General features: G+C 46.7%; 9 protein-coding genes across 9 annotated transcripts; 5 read left to right on the forward strand and 4 right to left on the reverse strand.

Moving 5' to 3' along the window:
* Window positions 1–205: 205 nt before the first annotated feature.
* Window positions 206–1,929, forward strand: PICMEDRAFT_98713 (hypothetical protein). Its single transcript, XM_019165137.1, has one exon. The coding sequence runs from the start codon at window positions 344–346 to the stop codon at window positions 1,688–1,690; it is 1,347 nt and encodes a 448-aa protein (XP_019020378.1). The 5' UTR covers window positions 206–343; the 3' UTR covers window positions 1,691–1,929.
* Window positions 1,875–4,975, forward strand: PICMEDRAFT_14733 (hypothetical protein). The gene has a single exon (XM_019160501.1). The coding sequence runs from the start codon at window positions 2,168–2,170 to the stop codon at window positions 4,868–4,870; it is 2,703 nt and encodes a 900-aa protein (XP_019020379.1). The 5' UTR covers window positions 1,875–2,167; the 3' UTR covers window positions 4,871–4,975.
* PICMEDRAFT_70821 (hypothetical protein) lies at window positions 4,958–5,695 on the reverse strand (the record flags this gene model as incomplete). The annotated part of the gene is made up of 1 exon (XM_019163750.1): window positions 4,958–5,695. One exon carries the CDS (start codon window positions 5,693–5,695, stop codon window positions 4,958–4,960), a length of 738 nt encoding a protein of 245 aa, XP_019020380.1.
* A 923-nt stretch (window positions 5,696–6,618) lies between these two features.
* PICMEDRAFT_14737 (hypothetical protein) lies at window positions 6,619–8,695 on the forward strand. The gene has a single exon (XM_019160502.1). The coding sequence runs from the start codon at window positions 6,724–6,726 to the stop codon at window positions 8,536–8,538; it is 1,815 nt and encodes a 604-aa protein (XP_019020381.1). The 5' UTR covers window positions 6,619–6,723; the 3' UTR covers window positions 8,539–8,695.
* A 181-nt stretch (window positions 8,696–8,876) lies between these two features.
* On the forward strand, window positions 8,877–12,170 carry PICMEDRAFT_14738 (hypothetical protein). Its single transcript, XM_019160503.1, has one exon. It carries the CDS (start codon window positions 8,940–8,942, stop codon window positions 11,967–11,969), a length of 3,030 nt encoding a protein of 1,009 aa, XP_019020382.1. The 5' UTR covers window positions 8,877–8,939; the 3' UTR covers window positions 11,970–12,170.
* PICMEDRAFT_14739 (hypothetical protein) lies at window positions 11,671–12,666 on the reverse strand. Its single transcript, XM_019160505.1, has 2 exons — window positions 12,589–12,666; window positions 11,671–12,496 (listed from the first exon to the last, which is right to left on the reverse strand). Exons 1-2 carry the CDS (start codon window positions 12,616–12,618, stop codon window positions 12,074–12,076), a joined length of 453 nt encoding a protein of 150 aa, XP_019020383.1. The 5' UTR covers window positions 12,619–12,666; the 3' UTR covers window positions 11,671–12,073.
* An 84-nt stretch (window positions 12,667–12,750) lies between these two features.
* Window positions 12,751–14,739, reverse strand: PICMEDRAFT_75847 (hypothetical protein). Its single transcript, XM_019164942.1, has one exon. It carries the CDS (start codon window positions 14,683–14,685, stop codon window positions 13,216–13,218), a length of 1,470 nt encoding a protein of 489 aa, XP_019020384.1. The 5' UTR covers window positions 14,686–14,739; the 3' UTR covers window positions 12,751–13,215.
* On the forward strand, window positions 12,830–13,249 carry PICMEDRAFT_14741 (hypothetical protein). Its single transcript, XM_019160506.1, has one exon. The coding sequence runs from the start codon at window positions 12,865–12,867 to the stop codon at window positions 13,108–13,110; it is 246 nt and encodes an 81-aa protein (XP_019020385.1). The 5' UTR covers window positions 12,830–12,864; the 3' UTR covers window positions 13,111–13,249.
* Window positions 14,740–14,855: 116 nt separating the features above from the next.
* On the reverse strand, window positions 14,856–18,638 carry PICMEDRAFT_14743 (hypothetical protein; the record flags this gene model as incomplete). Its single annotated transcript, XM_019160507.1, has 1 exon — window positions 14,856–18,638. A coding segment is annotated over exon 1 (3,317 nt), but the record flags the coding sequence as incomplete, so codon positions are not given.
* Between the last annotated feature and the right edge of the window lie 659 nt (window positions 18,639–19,297).

The following is a 19,297-nucleotide window of genomic DNA, read 5'->3' on the forward strand; positions in this document are numbered from 1 at the left end:
TTTTTCTCATCGTTGGCCATGTCGTGCATTTATGACTTGGAATAATCAGAAAAGGAATCTATCTTAGGCCGATAAATCAACTGAAAAGCTCCGGAGTTATTGATGAATTTTTATCGATTTAAGATTGATTAGATTTCTATTCTAAACACCGCAGTAAGAGAAATGATTGGTTACGTAATAGGGATTAAAGAACAACATGTCTGTTGTCGTGCCCAAGATTAAAGCCAAAATGCCTTGCAGTTGATGTTATCAGGAGCATCTTTGCTTCGGACAAGTAACTTTTGGAACTAGAGCTGTGTATTTGGTAGGCAATCAATTACTGAATTGTATAGTACCATCGAAGATGTCAGAAAAATTTTACTTGAACTCTGATTTTTATAAAATATCGACAGATATTAATGAGATTCAAAAAACTTTTGAAATGATCAAATTGACAGATTTTACAGAAATTGTTCAAATGGAACGATATCCAAGTAATTCGACGCTGTTATCGTTACCCTTAGATCCTCCAAGGAAAAGGTACCGTGAATTGTATAATAAAAGAAATAAGCTAAAAACAAAAAGTGAGCCTAACCTGTTGAAGGAAGCTGAGCCGAGCAAGAGTTACTGCGGCGATGACGAGTCTTGCAGTTCCGCCAAAGAGTTGAGTGTCCATGATATCGATAAACTTGAAAGCGCTGAAGAGATTGATCTTACCTATCGGTCATTGCCAGAGCGTGCTTTACCAAAAAAGATTTCAAAGACTTCGCATTTCTATTCTAAACTAAAGGAAGGCTTTCTTTACAAATTTGGCAGACACAAGCGGGAGAAAGAGGAAAAACTCGACGAGGAGTCTAGTAGGGTGAAGAAGCCAATGGAACCACCAAAATCGTTACTGCCAAAATTGCTGACGAGCGGTACTGGCAACACCAACGATGAACTACATAGGGGAATCACAATACTAAGTGGGAAGTCGTATTATTTCCGAAACGGAATATACCTCGATGATCAGCGAAGTGAATACCAAATGTCATGCCCTAAAACCATGCAAAGTTTAGACAAGAGAAGTGAGATTCAAACTCTCATCCTCCCTGAAACATCGATGATTCCTATCCGAAAAGACTCACAGGTTCGTCTGAAAAGCTTGAAGTATCTTCCAACCTCGACAAACAAATCGAGCCACGCCGGAGAATTCAGCGAAAGTCAGGAAGAGGGTACAGAAGCCATCCGTTCTCTCTCTGTCGATGTCGCTTCTTCTTCTTTGAACCTAAGCGATGCCAACAGCAACAATTTTGAATCTTCGACAAATGAAGACTCCATGGTGTCTGAGTCCAATACTAGAGATAGGATAGACGACACTGATGGCAACAGTGAGTACTACGATGACGATGACCAGTATGACAATGATAGTGACGAATATGACGATTGCGAGCAACTGGTGGAGTCAGAGCTGGAGGACGGAGTTGCTACAACCACCGTCGCTCTTACAGGCACCACTACAAGAGTTTCCACAGTTCTGATACGGAGTCTCCTTGGCACACAATCCACCTCACATATCACGCTGCTGCCGCTGCCGTTACCAGCGTTAATGCTGTCTCTTGACCAAGCTTCTTCAGCATCGAACCCGTCTTCTACGTCGTCATCAGGCTCCTCCTACTGCTCCATCCTTCTCTCTCCGGAGTATCTCCACAAACGGACACAGAGTGCCTGAGCCGAACAACGTCTTACGTCAGCGAATGTCATCGAGCGATTGCTGCCAGAAGCAGCGGAACCGAAACATAAACAAAGAAAGTCGCGTCCGCCCCTGCAACACGCAAAACGCGCCACGAGCGAGACCGGCAAAAAGAGAGAGGAGAGGGAGACGTATGAAACGGTCTCTCACACTCTCAGTCTCACTCTCGGCCCCTCACATTCTCACTCAATTTGGTACGTCCAGATCAAGATCAAGCAAACAGAGCAGAGGTCTACCACGCTTCTACCTCTTTGCAAAGCAGTGTTTTAGCGTGTTGCTCCGTACCAGACAGTAGCCAGAGTCAGAGCTAGATACCTCCCTCGTCTAAGAAATTACGTCCAGCACATCATCAATCCTCCACTCGCCACAACCGTCCATCAATCATCAACTCAAGACGTCTATAAATCTGGTATTTCTCTGCTACTTCTACTCGAACACACGCCTCATCTTCACCCCATGACTTCTGCAGCAAACATACTAGGAGGCTTTGGTAAGACCAACGGCGATCCACCCTCGTTGTCGTCTGCATCCTCTGCCAGCTACGGTTTGAACTCCAATTTCAACAAAATGAAGATCCACTCCACCGTCCACAGGAAAAGCGGTTGGGTCAATGTCAAGGATGAAGGTATAATCTCTTTTAGGTGGCCAAAAAAATATTTAGTCTTGGGAGAAACCAGCTTGGATTTCTTCAAGAGTGATGACAAAGCCGAATTATGGTATAGAATACCCCTGTTGCACGTGTCCAGCTGCGTAAAGAACCAGATGAAAGAAAACTGTTTTGAGATTCAACATAAGGGTAAGTCGACTTTTGTTTGTGCCAAATCAGATCAGGAAATGAACATGTGGATTGATTCTGTCCTAGCCAAATGTCCGAAGGAAGGATTTTCAAAGCCGTTGAAGGTCACACACGAAGCCAAAGTCAGCTATGACGCCTCAAATGGGACATTCAAGGTGAAAGGTATACCTCCTGAATGGCTAGCACTATTGAAAGGTTCCAACATCACATATGAGGATTTTGCAGCCGATCCTTCTGCAGTTATAGACGTGCTTAACACATACAGTGAGATGGTAAGTCCCGAACTGAGCCATTCTGACAAGTTTACTAAATCAGCAATGTCGAGCATCCAGAAAACCCTTGCCGGAAACGCAAATCCTTCAAATCCTTCTCCCTTATCGAACGAAAAAAGCGCTCCCTCAAATAACCTATTGAATGAAATCACAAAACCATACTCGCAAAAGGATTCGTTATCCGATAGATTTCTCCAACCAAGGAGGGCACCACCTGTTCCAAACAGTGATAATGAGACAAACAGCAAAAATAGTAGTGCCGCAAATACAAGCAGTGGCAGTAATGACAGTCACAAATATATCCCCGCTAGGAGAGCGCCCCAAGTTCCAGGCCAATCTTCAAACACCCAACAGCAGATCAAACAATTCACCAATAATAGTTCCACAAAACCATCCACAAAACCTCCATCTCAAAGCCCTCCGATTGCAGGCGCATCATCTTCGATTTCATCGATAGGCTCTGGGAAAGTCAAGGTGAGCACTTCAAACTTACCTTCCAACCAGACGAGCGGACCAAACTCTGCATCTTCAACTTCTTTGCATAACGTTGTTAACACATCACAAACAGACATTGGATTACCTGTACGCCAAGCACCTACCACCCACCAAAACCAACATCATCCTTCTAAATCAAATGGCACAATCGATCACACTTTAATTCCAAGAAGAGCAGCTCCTGCCAAGCCTCAATACATCGGCCAACACCCTCAACAGCAACAGCAACAGCAACAGCAACAGCAACAGCAACAGCAACAGCAGCAACAGCAGCAACAGCAACAGCAACCACAACAAACTCAAAATAATGGTTTGATCAACAACCAACATATACCATTACAACAGAAGACGAAGCAATTCCATTCAAATGCATACCCAAAGTTCCCTAACCAACATCAACACCAACAACAACACCAGCATTTGCCTCAATCCCAGCCATACATGCAACATCAACCATCTCAGCCAAACATGCAACGCATACCACATCCTCAGCAACCATATCATAAGCAACAAATCCCCCCTCAACCCACGAATCCATATCAAACTCCGATGACATATCAACAAAAACTTCCACAACAGTTCAAACCTACTAATACCAACAACAATAACATGATGGCCCAATCAAGTGCACATGCTAAACTTATGGGTGTAGGTGCCACTGAGATGAAACCACCACGCCGTCCAGCAGATAAACGTATTTCCACAATGACCGAAGCGCAAATCATGGCCAAGCTGAGAAGTGTTGTTATCAATGCCAATCCAACCCCATACTTTCAAATTATATCCAAGGCAGGTCAAGGTGCAAGTGGATCTGTTTATCTTGCGCGTTCGATGAGATTGAATGGCCAATGCATTGCAATTAAGCAAATAGACTTGACAAAGCAAAGTAGGAAAGAGTTGATTGTCAATGAGATCTTGGTCATGAAAGATTCTCAACATCCGAATATTGTCAATTTTATTGAAGCATACTTGAACGGACCATCTGATTTGTGGGTCATCATGGAGTATATGGAGGGTGGATCGTTGACTGATGTTATTGACAACAATCCTAAGATCACGGAAGAGCAAATTTCGTGTATCTGTCACGAAACAACAAAGGGTCTACAGCACTTGCATAAGAAGAACTTTATTCACCGTGATATCAAGTCCGATAATGTGTTGCTTGATGCATCTGGGAATGTTAAGATCACAGATTTTGGTTTCTGTGCTAAATTGACCACAGAGAAGTCCAAGAGGGCGACGATGGTTGGCACGCCATATTGGATGGCGCCGGAAGTTGTTAGACAAAAGGAATACGACGAAAAGGTAGATGTCTGGTCGTTGGGTATCATGACGATTGAGATGATCGAGGGTGAGCCTCCATACTTAAATGAAGAGCCGTTGAAGGCGTTGTACTTGATTGCGTCGAATGGTACACCTACGCTGAAGCACCCGGAGTTGTTGAGCAACGAGATCATGGACTTTTTGACAGTCTGCTTGTGCGTGGAGGTGAAGTTCCGGGCCACGACGGACGAGCTGCTACACCACAAGTTTTTCAAGAAAGCCTGTGCGACGTCGCAGTTGGCGAACTTGTTGACGTTCAGCAGAAAGGAATGATCTTAGCGGCCGATCCAGCCTTTCGACCGTACTCGATATATATTTATTTCTGTTTGACATTTTATAGAGAATTAACAAACCAGTCTACTAGCTACTTTCTCGGCAATCCGGCACGTCGGTCCAGGAGAGCACGCCGTGCTCGGAGTCGACGATCTGAGCGATGTACCTGGCGTCGACAATCCCACGACTGTCTCCGGCAGAGAGGATGACGCCGTTGGCGCTTCTGTAGAATTCGAGCTCGGAGTTCCTGATGCGGTCCACGTCGAGCAGCAGCGCCACCTGACAGCTCGAGCGCATCCCGCTGATTGCGCGGTGCGACTCTGCTGCCTTCGGGGAGGCGGCTTCGCTAGCCGGCGGAAGGTGTCTCTGGAACTTCTCCGGAAGCGTGTACGAGAAGTGGACGTGGTTTCGGCCCATCCGCGAGAGACCTTGTGCCCGTTTGATCAGCGGCAGCTTGTCTCTGTACGTGCCGTGGACGATGTACTGTGGCCAGTCCTCGTCGTGGCGCTGGTCCATGCGCTTCAAGTCTGCCCCGGCGTTCACCGCGGCCATGCTGTGGCCCTGTAGTGCGCAGATGTAGAGGGCCCCGTCGGCGCCCTTTTCCGCCAGCCGGAACCGCTGCTTGTCGTTTGTTTCGACTACCCGCCGGAGGTCCTCCACCGTGGCGTGCTTGCACTTGAGGTCGTTGTGCTGCAGCACGTCGCTGACGCTTACGTACCCGCTGCTGTCGATGGCAAGGCCCTGTGCCGCCGCCCGGTGGCGGAGCAACTTCGAGAGGGCTCGGGAGATCTGGATGTCCCTCTTTGTGCTTCGGATCTCCGACATTTCTGCTCTTCCCGGAGACGGCGGGCCGTTTCGGTTGGCACGATCCGGTGGGGCAACAAGGCGGCTCCGCAGTCCAGCGAGCCAGCCAGCCTTTTCATCCTCCCTCCAGCCAGCCGTCTCCCCTTCTCGGCGACACAACCCCCCGCTCTGTCGCGACTGCTGCCCTGTCTCCCCTCCCTCGATCCCCGACAAGCGGACTTTCTCCTCCGGCAAGGCCCGCCGGCCCGTGGAAAACCGCGTGGCGGAATGCACGGCGCAGCACGCGGCGGCGGCACCCGCAGCCCCCTCTCGTAGGAAACCGGACACGCGCCGCCGGTGGCGGCGCTGTTCCCCATCTGTCGGCGTCCCCGTTCCGGAAAGGCTTGCTCCTTCTGGTCCAGGCCGCCAAACGGAGCTCCACCGCCAGACCACCAGCGGGCCAGGACAGCAGCCCCAACGCAACACAGTGCTCTAGCAGCAGACACAGACACAGAGGCATACGTATCCAGCCCGTGCCGGACCGCATGGCGGTCCGCGGCGGACCCCGCCCGGGCCCAACGCCCCGCCATACGACCCCCAACACTCCGAGGAGAGGCCCCCGTGGGCCCGGAGTCGCAGGCCGGGCTCGCAGCGGCTGGACGAGAGGGGCCCGGCACTGCTTGTCTCGCCTTGCCTTTCTCTCCGGCGAAAAAGCTCCATATGTCCAGGTCGGGCTCGTGCGCCCGCTATTGTGGCCTGTCAGGGCGGCCCGAGAGTGGTGATAATGCTGATAGTCGACGGGTTCGACCCCGTCGTATATAATAGGTCGGCCCCCCCGCCGGTTCGGCACAGGGGATACTGGCGCCCTGCTGTGCACGGGAATCCGGGCTCGCAACCCGTGTTGGTGTTGCTCCTGTAGTTTTATGCTCAGCTCCTCTGTACTTGTTCGTCCGACTGAACTTCCTCCCGCTGTTGATTCTTCTCGCCGCTTCTTCTCTCACTAGCACGCGTGTTATCCCTCCACCTGGAACTCCCTCTCGACAGGAAAGCACTAAGACCCAGACGCAAACATGACCAGAGACAACTGCCAAGTCGTGAAAAAGACCCCCGTTGGCGAAGAGGCCCGGGTGCAGATCTCCCACTCCACGAGATTGTCGGTAGCAGGACCGATCGAATGCGATCTCGCCGGCTCCCACCTCTTGAACTCGCCCCTCTTCAACAAGGGCTCCGCCTTCTCCAAGGAGGAGAGAATTGCCTTCGGCTTGGAAGGCCTCCTCCCTCCAGTCGTGAACACCTTGGACGAGCAGGTCGACAGAGCGTACAAGCAATTGCACTTCCTCAAGACGTTGCTCGCCAAAAACGACTTCTGCACCTCGATGCGGTTGCAGAACAAGGTCTTGTACTACAAGTTGGTCCGGGAACACATCAAGGAGCTCATCCCCATTGTGTACACCCCGACCGAAGGTGACGCCATCATCGCCTACTCGGACAGGTTCAGAAAGCCAGAAGGGTGTTTCCTGGACATCACCGAGCCGCATAACATCGACAAGCGGTTAGCGCAATTCGGCGAAGACAAGGATGTCGACTACATCGTCATCACAGACTCAGAAGGAATCTTGGGTATTGGCGACCAAGGTGTGGGCGGTGTCAGAATCGCCATCGCCAAGGCCGCCCTAATGACCCTGTGCGGTGGTCTCCACCCAGGTAGAGTCATTGCCTGTGTCCTTGACGTCGGAACAAACAACAAGAAGTTGTTGGAAGACGACCTCTACATGGGTAACAGATTCCCAAGAGTGAGGGGCAAGGAGTACGACGATTTCACCAACAAGTGCATCATGGCCATGCAGAAGAGATTCCCAAGCGCCGTCATTCACTACGAGGACTTTGGTGTCACCACCGCGAGAGCCGTCTTGGACAGATTTAGACACGTCTTGCCCTGTTTCAACGACGACATCCAGGGTACCGGTGCCGTCGTCATGGCGTCCATGGCTGCCGCCCTGAAGTTGACCGACAGAAACTTGCTTGACTCAAGAGTTCTCATCTACGGCGCAGGTTCCGCAGGCTTGGGTATTGCCGACCAGATCGTCAACCACATGATCATCCACGGTGCTACCCAAGAACAGGCCAGAGCCAGGATTTACTGTATGGACAGATTCGGCCTTCTCCTTACCGGAATGAAAACCAACTCCCCAGCACAAGAAGGCTACGCTCACAATCCAAAAGATTGGGAGGGCGTGGACACCAAGAGCTTGGTCGAGGTAATCGGCAAGGTTAAGCCTACCTGTTTGATCGGCTGCTCTACACAGGCCGGTGCGTTCAATGAACAAGTCATCAAGGAGATGTACAAGTTTAACCCAAGACCAATGATCTTCCCATTGTCAAACCCAACCAGACTTCACGAATGTGTTCCTGAAGATGCACTTAAATGGACAGACTACAATGCCCTGGTTGCTACAGGCTCCCCATTTCCACCTGTAGAAGGCCACGTTATCTCCGAAAACAACAACTGTTTCTCTTTCCCTGGTATCGGTCTTGGTGCAGTTCTTGCCAGAGCCACCACCATCTCGGACGCAATGATATCTGCTGCCGTCGACGAGCTTGCATCCCTATCGCCAGCACAAAACGACCCTAAGGCAGGACTTCTTCCTCCAATCGAGGAAATTGACGAAACTTCCGCTCGTGTCGCCACTGCCGTCATTCTACAGTGTGTCAAAGAGGGCCATTCCAGAGTGGAGTCCGAAGATTCTCCTGTCGGTGGTAAGGTCAAGGTCCCAAGAGATTTTTACGCTTGTTTGAGCTGGGTGAAGGAGCAGATGTGGAGACCAGAGTACAGACCAATGATTAAGGTTGAGCATTCAGATGAGATACACACCCATCAGTACTAAGATTCCTATCTCCTCTTTTCTTTTAGCATAGTTTTACCATTCTTTAAGCCTTTCAGCCTTTCAGTTTTTATAGAGTTTCCACTAATCGTGTACCCCTGCAATTCTTTTCCTTTCTCCATTTTTCCTTTTTAATAAAGTTTGCTTCACTATTTTGACCTTATTTTCTTCTCGGTATTCGCACCGCTTTACGATAAGCCCAATTGGGTAACTCGTTCCATTGCTTGTGATGTCCACAGAGTCACCGCGAGCGAGTGGAGCGATAGATACTTTGACCCGGACGCATTATACCGTATCATGTAGGTGTAAATACTGTTGGCTTTAATCACCATGGTGTTTCAGCAAAAGTCAAGAAAAGCATATTACTGTCAAGCAAAAAGGTAGGAATCGGTTTCACCAACAAGATGGCAAAAACATCCGATATTTCTGTACTTTTACCGACCGTTCTGTTAAAGAACACATTACTTCATCTTCCAGGAGTTACCTTCAACATGGGTGTCCCAATCGACGACGCCTTTCTCCTTTTGGAAGCTTTTCTTCAGGAATCAGATCTACTTTCTCCGCAAATCAAAAAATCACTAGAACTGCTGTGTTCTCGAGTGAATGTTTCTGGAGCAAGTGCTGGCTCCGGCAAATCCAAGAAATCGATAAAATTGTCGAAGGAGGCAAAAAGAAGCATCGAGGACTTACACTCAATCTTTTTCGCATCGTCAGAAAAACATCCGGTATTTGCATGCATTGCTGCAGATAAGAATGGGGAGATTTGTTCCAATGTTGCAGTCATCTCTCGGTTGGTGAATGTTCAGATGTTACCCGACCAATGCATTTTAGGTTTGAGGGGCGAACTTAAAGGCTACGCACAAAAAGATCTAGATTCGTTGACCCCTCTAAACGTAGAGACATCTAAATACGGATATGCGGGCGAAGTGCTGTACGAACTACATGCTGGGGAAGAGATTCCACCAACAGCTGAAAATTTGGAACTTTCCAAAAAGGTCATAAATGGGATAACCGAGAATCTTACACTGACGGAAAAGTTCAAAGAGGATTATGCCAGCCTGAACAATTCCACCTTCAAGGATCTCCTGCTAAAATTGAATCCCTTGGCAGAGCTGCTTAACATCCAGCTCTCTGATTCTACTACAAAAAATAATTTATTGAAGCTCAAAAAGCTGTTGTTTTCCTTGAAGCACCACCAGTTTTCAGAGATACTCAAAGCGTGTGATATTTACGTGGCCGTATTTCCATTCGCATTCTCTCAAGAAGTTAACTATTTGCAAGCCAGAGAACCAGTAGAACAATTATCGGTCACACTTGAGTTAATCAATTTTGTCTCGGCTATTTTCACAAAATACTTAGACGTGGAATTCGTTTCACACTCTTGGAATAGAATCGGAAAGTTGCAAAATGGAAAACAGCTACAGTCAAAGTTTATTATCAACCACTTTAACGGGTTGAAAGAACTTTTAAGCTTGACTGCTAGAAACTCTAAATCTGCGAAGTCTTCAGAGGGAGGAAATGCGAGCAAGCCATTTAGAATGGGAGATGCCAGCGTCAAGAAAGGTTCTCATAACTCAGACAACAATGATGACAACGATGATGATGGTGACTTGGGTACTATTGCTGAATTCATTTCGAATATCCAAGACTATGAGATTTCGAATGACGGTAGGAACTTATTGATCAAGGATTTTAAAAGATTGAAAAAAATGCAGAATACCTCCTCGGAGTATCAACAGCTCAGGAACTATTTCGATATTGTATTAGACTTACCTTGGACACAAACGTCGAATGAAGCTAAAATTGAAAAAGAAATTGATTTAATGAAAGCCAAAGAAATTTTAGACAAAGATCATTTTGGAATGGAGGCGGCAAAGGAAAGAATAATAGAGCATTTGGCTGTTGTGAAATTGACAAAAAAGACACCAGATGCTCACAAATCTCCGATCATTCTACTCAATGGGCCCCCAGGTGTAGGGAAAACATCACTTGCCAGATCAATTGCACATAGCTTAAACTGCGAATTTCAAAGAATTTCCCTCGGGGGTATAAATGATTTTGCCGACTTAAAAGGTCATCGTAGAACTTACGTTGGTGCTAATCCTGGCTTGATTATTCAAGCCTTGCGTCGTGCGAAGAGCACAAAAATTGTTATTTTACTCGATGAAGTGGATAAGATTGGAATGGCTGGCAACAAAGGAAATCCAGAGGCTGCGCTGTTGGAAATCTTAGATCCCGAACAAAACACCTTTTTTACCGACCACTATATCGGTTTCCCCATCGATTTGTCGAAAATAGTATTCATTGCGACAAGTAATGACAAGTGGGATATTAGTGAGCCTTTACGTGATCGCATGGAAATAATAGACCTTGACGGCTACAATTGTAAAGAAAAAGTGAAAATTGCAGGCCAATTTATCTTGCCAAGACAATTGGAGAGAAATGGCCTACTTCCAAGTCAGATTCAGATGGATGATGAGGTTTTTGATTCTATTGCTACATCATACACCCACGAGGCCGGCATAAGAAACTTTGAAAGATTGATCAGCAAAGTTTGTCGTAAAAAGGCGGCTGAACTATTGAGCAGGAAGGGCACCTATAATTCAGTGGTTCTTAAAAATGATTTGATTAAATACTTAGGTGTTCCATTTAGCTTTGGCAGTGAGGAGAAATTTTCCGCTGGTAATTCTTCAATTCAAGAAGAGTTTGGGATCGTAAATGGTCTTTCTTATAACTCTGATGGCTCAGGTTCATTGTTGAGATTCGAAATGGTGGGTGTACCAGGCTCAAAAAGAATATCGTGTACAGGAAGACTTGGTGAAGTTTTATTGGAAAGCTGTGAAATTGCCGAATCTTTGGTAGAACATTTGATCCATACTCATTTATTTTTAGATTACAACGAAGAAAAACTTACCAAAAGACTAGACTCAACAAGTGTACATATGCACGTTCCCGAAGGTGGTGTGAGAAAAGATGGCCCTTCCGCTGGTCTCACTATGACATTATGTTATTTATCGCTTATTCTTGAGCGCCCTGTCAGTAGTAGCATTGCCATGACTGGAGAAATCACACTCTCTGCCAAAGCCTTACCAATAGGAGGACTAAAAGAAAAACTACTAGGTGCTAGCTTATCTGGCAAGATCACAAAGGTGATTGTACCAAGATTAAATCGAAAAGATTTGATATCAGCTTACATTGAATCACTTTCAGACAGGGATGAGGCTAATGCGGTTTTGACGAAACTGGTCTTAGAAGAAGAGCAGTGTTTAGGTGATAAGAAAAGGCGATACAAATTTTCTTCCGACGTAGAGTCATGGGTCAGAAAAGAGTTTGATGTTGACGTGAAGTACGTTGATGATTTCATGGACGTTATACGTGAAGCCTGGGGTGGTGAAGTGGTAGTCCTTCGTAAAGAAATGAAAGCACATTTATAGGATAAAGTGAAATAAAGATCTGATACATAAACTTATTTACCTAAATTATATGTAGGTAATAACCAGTGCAAGCGTTATTCCTAAAGCAATAAAGTATTGAAGATCTAGGGAGTTGCAAACTTTTCAGTCCATTCTTTTGCTGTAGCAATTGCCTTTGCGTGGTTGCCTTTCCATTCTTGGGCGACTTCGTTAGCTAAAGGATCATCTGGATTAGGTGAACTTAATAGCGCCTGTATAGATAACAATATAGTACGAATTTGTAATGCTGGACTCCAGTTGTTTTTCAAAACATCAAGACAGATTCTCCCTAGACGATCAATATTTGGATGATAGATTCTGGTCAAAAAACGCACTTTGGGCGCCGTCATAGGGTAGTCATCAGGTAGGTAAAGTTCAAGTTTGAAAACACCACTCTCATAAGGTGAACCTGCTGGTCCTTTCAACGACACATCAAAATAACGCAAGTTGTCTTCATGTGGAGTAGCAGTAATATCCGGTACTGGGTCGGAAATTAAACGTTCGGTTTCCTAAAATGATTGAAATTGATCAAGGTTGTGAAGAGATATATATTAGTATCAAAAACCAAGTTATTGTAATTGCCATCCATCCTCATACATACTCTTATGATCCTTTTAGGTAGGGCAGACATTGTCAACTGTTGATTCAGTGGACTTTATTCCCCTTCCAGGTGCCTCCTTCGCTTTGTACAACGGAAATTAAGTGTGACCTTGTATAGTTTTAGCGTGAGCCTGCCTATCTTGTGCAGGCCTCGCCTTCACCTGCCGAGACTTAATTGTGCGATAAAGTTTAACATGAATTCACCACTTTCAGCTTCACACTTTTGACTCTACAATTCAGACTATTGAACGTGTAGCACGCATTCACTACCGGTAGCATGTCACAGAAGACAGTTGGTGGACGTTTCAACGTCATGAGTTTTGGCCTCATTGGTGGGTTTTTGATTGGTTTGTATTTGGTGAAGGACTACCAAATAATAAAATACTCACCGCCTAACCCTGAAAATTTTGACGAAAACGGGAACTGGAAGGAATCGTCATTCATAAAGGTACGCTTGAGCGATAAAGTCGCTCCATTAGAGAAGAAAACATCGACGGAGGGAAGCTCCTCTGAGCAAAAGTGATTGTGGAACTGAAAAACCCACAAAACGACCATTTCAATTCCCTAAAGCATGTATATAATACAAGTATAAAAATGACCTATAGAAGTTTTTAGAAGCGATCGCAAATTATTTTGGTAACGATTTCATCATTTGTACCTGCCCTAGCATAAGCATCTGCTGTTGCTGCTGAGGAGTCAGTGTAGATATGTTCATTCCTCTAGTTGAGACGTTGTAGTTTCCAGCCATTCCCGTATCATTCGAGACAGGCTTTTTGCCGGATGATTGTTGCTGAGATACCATAGATGCAGCTTGTGTCTGTGCATGAGCTTGGGCCTGGGCTTGGGCTTGGGCTTGTGCCTGTACTTTTGCGTGAAGCTGCGTTTGCTTTTGAACTTGTAAGTGTACAGCATTTTGATTGTGTTTCAAGTTCTGACGTTGCTGATTATTTTTTTGATGCTGGGATCTTACAGGGAAAAAGGAGTTCTCCCCAATATTTTCAACATTCATCACTGCAGCACGTGCATACATCTTACCTAAAGGGTTATTCTGTAACCTTGGCAGTAAGCTTGAAGCAAACATTTCCCTCATTCTCAGGTATCCTGTTCTCATTCGAACCGGTATACATACATTCCTCTCCAACGGCATGGCTGAGCTTCTACAAACGCCAGATAAAACCTGTTGAGTTTCCTCTTCATCATCTAACGCAACACCAGCACCATGCATCAAATCATCTTTAGCTTGTTGAGCAGCTGCAGCTGCTGCTCCAATCTTTGCTTGGTTTTTTCTTTGGTAGGCTGCGAGAAGTTGATCATAAGGTGCAGAACGGCCTAACACGGAACGCTTGGCTCCCATAGAATGTGTCTTACATGTGAGCGAACGTGCACAAAATCCACCATTTGGCAATGGAACACCGCATTGACGTTCAACATCAACAGGTCCTTTGTTTTTGTTAGCCTTAGGTTTGGGTTCTTTCTTTTTCCGTTCCGTTTTGAGTTTCTTTTGAGCGGGCTCTTCAGCGGTATTTTCTTTGTTACTTACTTCAGTATTATCTTCAACTGGTTCATTCTTTCTTTTCTTCACTATTTTCTTGGTTGGCTTGCTAATCTTCTTTGGACTGCTGTTTTCTTTTACCGCCACTTCTTTTTTGCTTGTGCTGGAATCAGCGTTATCAGCTGTTATAATAGTTTCAGCGACTTCAGTCTTTTCATTGGTAGGCTCCTTTTTTATCTTGTCAGTACTGCAATGACTTATATGATCTGCCATGTTTTTCTCTAAAATTGCGGTCCCACAAGAGTTGCAAATTCTGTAATTTATCGGCTGAGTTAATGGCCTTGAACTACTTTCGAAAACGCCAGAGTCAGTCGTATTTTTCTCTGGCACATTCTTTAGAGTATCTAAGTATGATCCTAGATCTCTCCAATGTCGTAATTCTGGTATTTCATCCAGCTCTGTTATCTCTCCAGTGTTTTGCCTATCATTTATTTTTGTTGAATCGCCGAGCTTATCGTCTTTTGTGTCTTTAATATTGTTAATTACACTGTGCGCATTCACTCCAATAGCCTTAGCTATAAGATCCGGTGAGGCGTATTTTGACATGCTGTGGAAGTTCTTCTCATAAAATATGCGACTTCAGTTGTTGCAAACTCTACTCTTATCATGAAGCCGGACATTTTAGGATGTCAGAAAGGCTGTTTGGTCACCTTTTCATTCCCCTCGTGACTTTTTCTCATCTACATTTCTGGTGTGCGAACGAGAAACCAAAGTACGTCAGGTTATAAAATCGTGGTAGAATGTTTGTAGGTATGCAAATGCAATATAAAGTCAGTCCCAAAAGCAGAAATTATCATAAAAAAGCAACAAAAGAAATGAAAATGCTGTAAAATGGTTGAGATGTCAAAGCGGGTCGCAAAGTAAAGAGTATACAAGCGAATAAGATATTAAAGTATTTATTCAGTGTAACCAACCAACTCTTTGGCTAATTCGAGCAACCTGTGGCTAAGTTCGCTCTGTAACCCATAGTGCAAACTTAAAATATCATAGTCTGTACTGTCACCTGCACTGGCAGTTTTACCTTGGCCAACGTAAAGTCTCAACCCACAGAGTAGATCTTCCAAAATACGGTGGTCATTGGAGTTTAAAGATTGTCCTTCAGAATAGCAAACTAGAGAATTGTTTCCTTCATCGTATTCACTATCTGTGTCACTCTCGATAGTCGTTTCTAAACCATTTCTTTTACTCACAGTGGAAGTTAGTAGCATCTCGACATCGGATGATAAGTGCCCAAAGTCAAGTTCATCATCATGATCATGATCATCATCATGATCATCAAGATCATCATCAACAATATTGTCATCATCGATATGCTCGTCCTCCCCTTCCAAATTACTTTCTTCAAAATTTTCTTCCTTTACCCCATTTTCTTCTTCCTCTGAATCTTCATTTGCAATTCCTTCATTACGCTTTTCATTGTCCAGGACAACCACAATAGTGCGGAACGTGGCAATGGAGGCCATCAATGAAACAGAGTCACTGCACATGAATTTACGAGTTCTTTCTCCCTTCAAGAATCTAATCAAGCTGCGTCCATAATCAACGTTTCCAATTGCATATTGGTGGAGAATGATAGAGCACAGCAGTGACAGTCTATTTTCATCGGAAAGGAGTTGAATGGGTTGTGAGAATTTTGAAGCCGTATTTGAAGAAGAAGATGAAGCAGCAGCGGCAGCAGAAGAAGATGCTGCATTTTTGGTATGAGACAAGGCGGAAATTTGCGCTGCGTGTATAACGATCAAAACTTTGCGAAGAACGGGTATTGGTGAATGTAGCTCAGCTAATAGTTTTTCACTGATCGCTTTGTTAGAATCATTGTTCTGCTTGATTAATAGTAAATTTTCTTCGACACTGAGTAAAATCATGATTAGAGCGTCATTCAAATAGGACTCATTTTCTGGGTCTAACAGAGATTTGAATATTTTGCAGCACTTGATGAGCTTGATGCAAGGTGTCGGTACAAATGTTTCAATTTTGCGGATATCAGCAATCAACTTCTTTATGTCGCCCTCTATAGTCTCATCTACTTTGGCACCCTCATTAACGACATCTCCTAGAAACTTGACCATTCTTGCACGAACGTTATCAACGCACCATAGGACGGCCACTAATTCAAAGAGATTCAACTTGTTGGTAGGTGTGTTGACCAGGTATTCATATACTGCGTTGTATCCACGACCTGAGTTGTCACTATCGTTACCGTAAAGTTGCTTTGCGGTTAATGCGCTGGACTTTGTCTGATGCAACGAGGCTAATATTCTAGCTAGTTGGTCGACCACCGAGCGAGAGTTGATGAATCCAGGATCACAATGTATAAAATCGGTGATACGAGAATGGATATCACGGGTCTTGCCGGATTGTGTAATACGCAGCAATGAGTTTACTAAGAATTCAATCCTAGACTTAAAGCCTAATAAATAGCCAATGAATGGTGATCTTCGTAAAATTAAGTCTAAAAGTATCAATTTATTGAAGGTGTGTTCTATTGGATTGGCTAAGTTCGGATGCTTCGTCTTCAGAGCTTCCAGATTTGAACAGTCTGAAACATTAAGTATTTTGATGTAAGCAAACAGGAGCCCACAGAAAGAGGTTGGGAATGAAGTTAAGTCAATTGGGAAAACTTCTGGGGCTTGATTTGTGGCAGTTGGAGAAACAAATTGGCTGGTGGAACTAGACATTCCAGGCAAAAAAAACCTTATGATCCCAACAAAAGTTAACAAATAGAAAGAACGATATTTGTCTGATTTCTTCGCGTTGTCCTTCTTCCAATTAATGAAACCAGACACTACTGGCTGAACAAAGAAGTAGACACATGAGAAAAAGGTCACCAGCTGGATTAACTTGATTGACTGTGTCAGTAGGAAGAATATTGGGCTGGCGCTCATCGAATGATAATCCGGGCCGCCTGCATTTCCATATGCAGGACCCCCGCTGGCTCCACTGCCGACTATATTCGAACCCACAAGAGTTGTGACTCCTGCTATCATGATCTTCCTTGCCAATCTTGCGTTAGGAGCTTCATAGAACGGTTCTTGAAGCTGATTGTTGTGCCTCATGTTGTTATTGGCAATGCTGCTATTGTTGCTATTGTTGTTGCTGTGGTTACTGCTACTGTTGTTGTAACCATCTTGGCTGTAGTAATGCTCCCTCATGTCTTGCATTTGCAATGAATTGTTGTCAACAGAGAGCCCTGGCTGCTGCGTTGTGTAGGCACTAGTAAATTCTGTTGGAGGATGATTCTGGATTGCAGCTTGTTGGGTGTGTGAAGGAGAGTCGAGGACTTCTGACTTGATGTTGTTCATGCTGGAACGGTATCCGTAACAGTTACGACGATCGATGCTTCCCTCACGATAAACGCTGGAACACATCGCTTGCGACTGTTCGTTGACATGGTTGTAAGACTGTATGTAGTGGGTAGTGTCATGGGAGGGGTAGCTGCCCAATATGGGCTGCTTGGAGGTTTGGTGGTGCAATGAGCTAGCCGCCGCTCTGTTGGGCAGCCTATTTGAGAGGGTATGGCTTTGCTCATGTCTGTAAGAGTCGGAGAGCACGCCTGCGTTGTCAGCCGGGTAGGCAGATGACATGTGGTTGTTGTCGACCATGCTGCTGCCGTTGCTGCTGCCGTTGTTGAATTCTGACGGCAGAACGATGCGAGACATCTGGGGCTGGTTAGGCAGGTTGCTGATGACCTCGATCGGGACGTTGTGCAGGCTGTTCGGCGGCTGGTAGCTGTAGTTGGGGTTTGCCCGCAAGGTCCGGACCTCGTTGAGCAAGAGGTCGTTTTTCAGCTCGAGGTGCTTGATGTATTCGGTGGCTTTGGACAAGATGTTGGCCTTGTTGAGGCGGGACGCCGGCGCCAACCCTTCGAGCTGGTCGAAGTTGATGTCGGTGACGTTGTCGAGCACGCGGAGCGTGGGTACGGCGTCCTTCAACTCGATGAACTTGGTGTTGATGTTTGTGCGGTACTTCTTCTCGATCTTGTTGTGCGAGGACCTGCTCTTGCGGCTGGTCACGTCGGCGGTGGCGGCGGCAGCCGCCGCCTGCTTCGACGACGGAAGCACGGACTGCAGGCTTGGCGACACGGGCGACGTGTGTGTCCGCACGGAGTCGGACGTGTTCGACGACACGCTTTCGTCCCGGCACGAGTACATCGTGTTTGGCGAGACGTCCGAGAGAGACGAGGACGACTTCCTCGACTTGTTCATCATGGCGTCCATGTGGCTGCTGCTGCTGCTGCTGCTGCTTTTTCCGATCGCAGGACGTCTCCACTTGTCGCTGCGGTGCAGGGGGTACTGGTCTTACGGGCCTGGGCAGGGCGGGCTTGCAGAGACACTGACACTTATTTAACACGCACAGGCGTACAGCACAACAGCTCAACAGCACCAACAACATCCCCAACACCGCTGTCGCAGCCAACGCACCATTTAGGCCTCCAGACATGCCCCTACAGCGGCCGCACGCTGCCCTGCCGGATAATAGAACACCCTCCGTCAATGGCCCGCCCCCACGCTTCTACCGCCGGCGGACGGATAATGGACTAATTGTGGCCGGCCACTGTCGGGGGAAGAGCAATCGTGCCATTCTTGCCTGCCGGCGCGAGGCTTCGGCGCGAGGAGCAGCCCGATTGAGGGTGTGCAGGCGGTGGGGGGCGTCTTGGCCGGCAGAGGGGAAGGGGATGATGGAAGTGGATGGGGCCTGCGAGGGGCCGGCGGAGGAAAGGCGGAGGGGAGGCGGAGGGGCGGCGACAGGAGAACTAGGCCGTGACGTCGGGTCGGGTGCATGAACTGTGCATGGCAGTGGGGCGACGCGGCCAGAAGCGGCCACTGCACCGCCGGCGCGATGGAGGCTGCGCTGGCTGCAGTGCAACGGCACAACGGTTTTCGCTTCGGTACTATTGAGACAGGCAGAAGCGGCAGGGTCGGAAAGTGTAAAACCCGGACAGAAAGGAGACGGGGCAGAGCAAAAAAATGCTGTCGATCGACGCGGGACGATCGACGCGGGACGATCGACGGCACGGGACGATCGACGCGGGACGATCGACGGCACGGGACGATCGACGGAGTAGGCGGGCTAAGCGCCCGTGCACCGGGGGCTCGCGGTGGAATGCTCCAGAAGGGAGAGGACGGCGAGGACGAGGCAGGACCAGCAGGGCCAGCTC

The sequence above is a fragment of the Pichia membranifaciens genome (genome assembly GCF_001661235.1).
Source record: "Pichia membranifaciens NRRL Y-2026 unplaced genomic scaffold PICMEscaffold_1, whole genome shotgun sequence".
Taxonomy (NCBI): domain Eukaryota; kingdom Fungi; phylum Ascomycota; class Pichiomycetes; order Pichiales; family Pichiaceae; genus Pichia; species Pichia membranifaciens.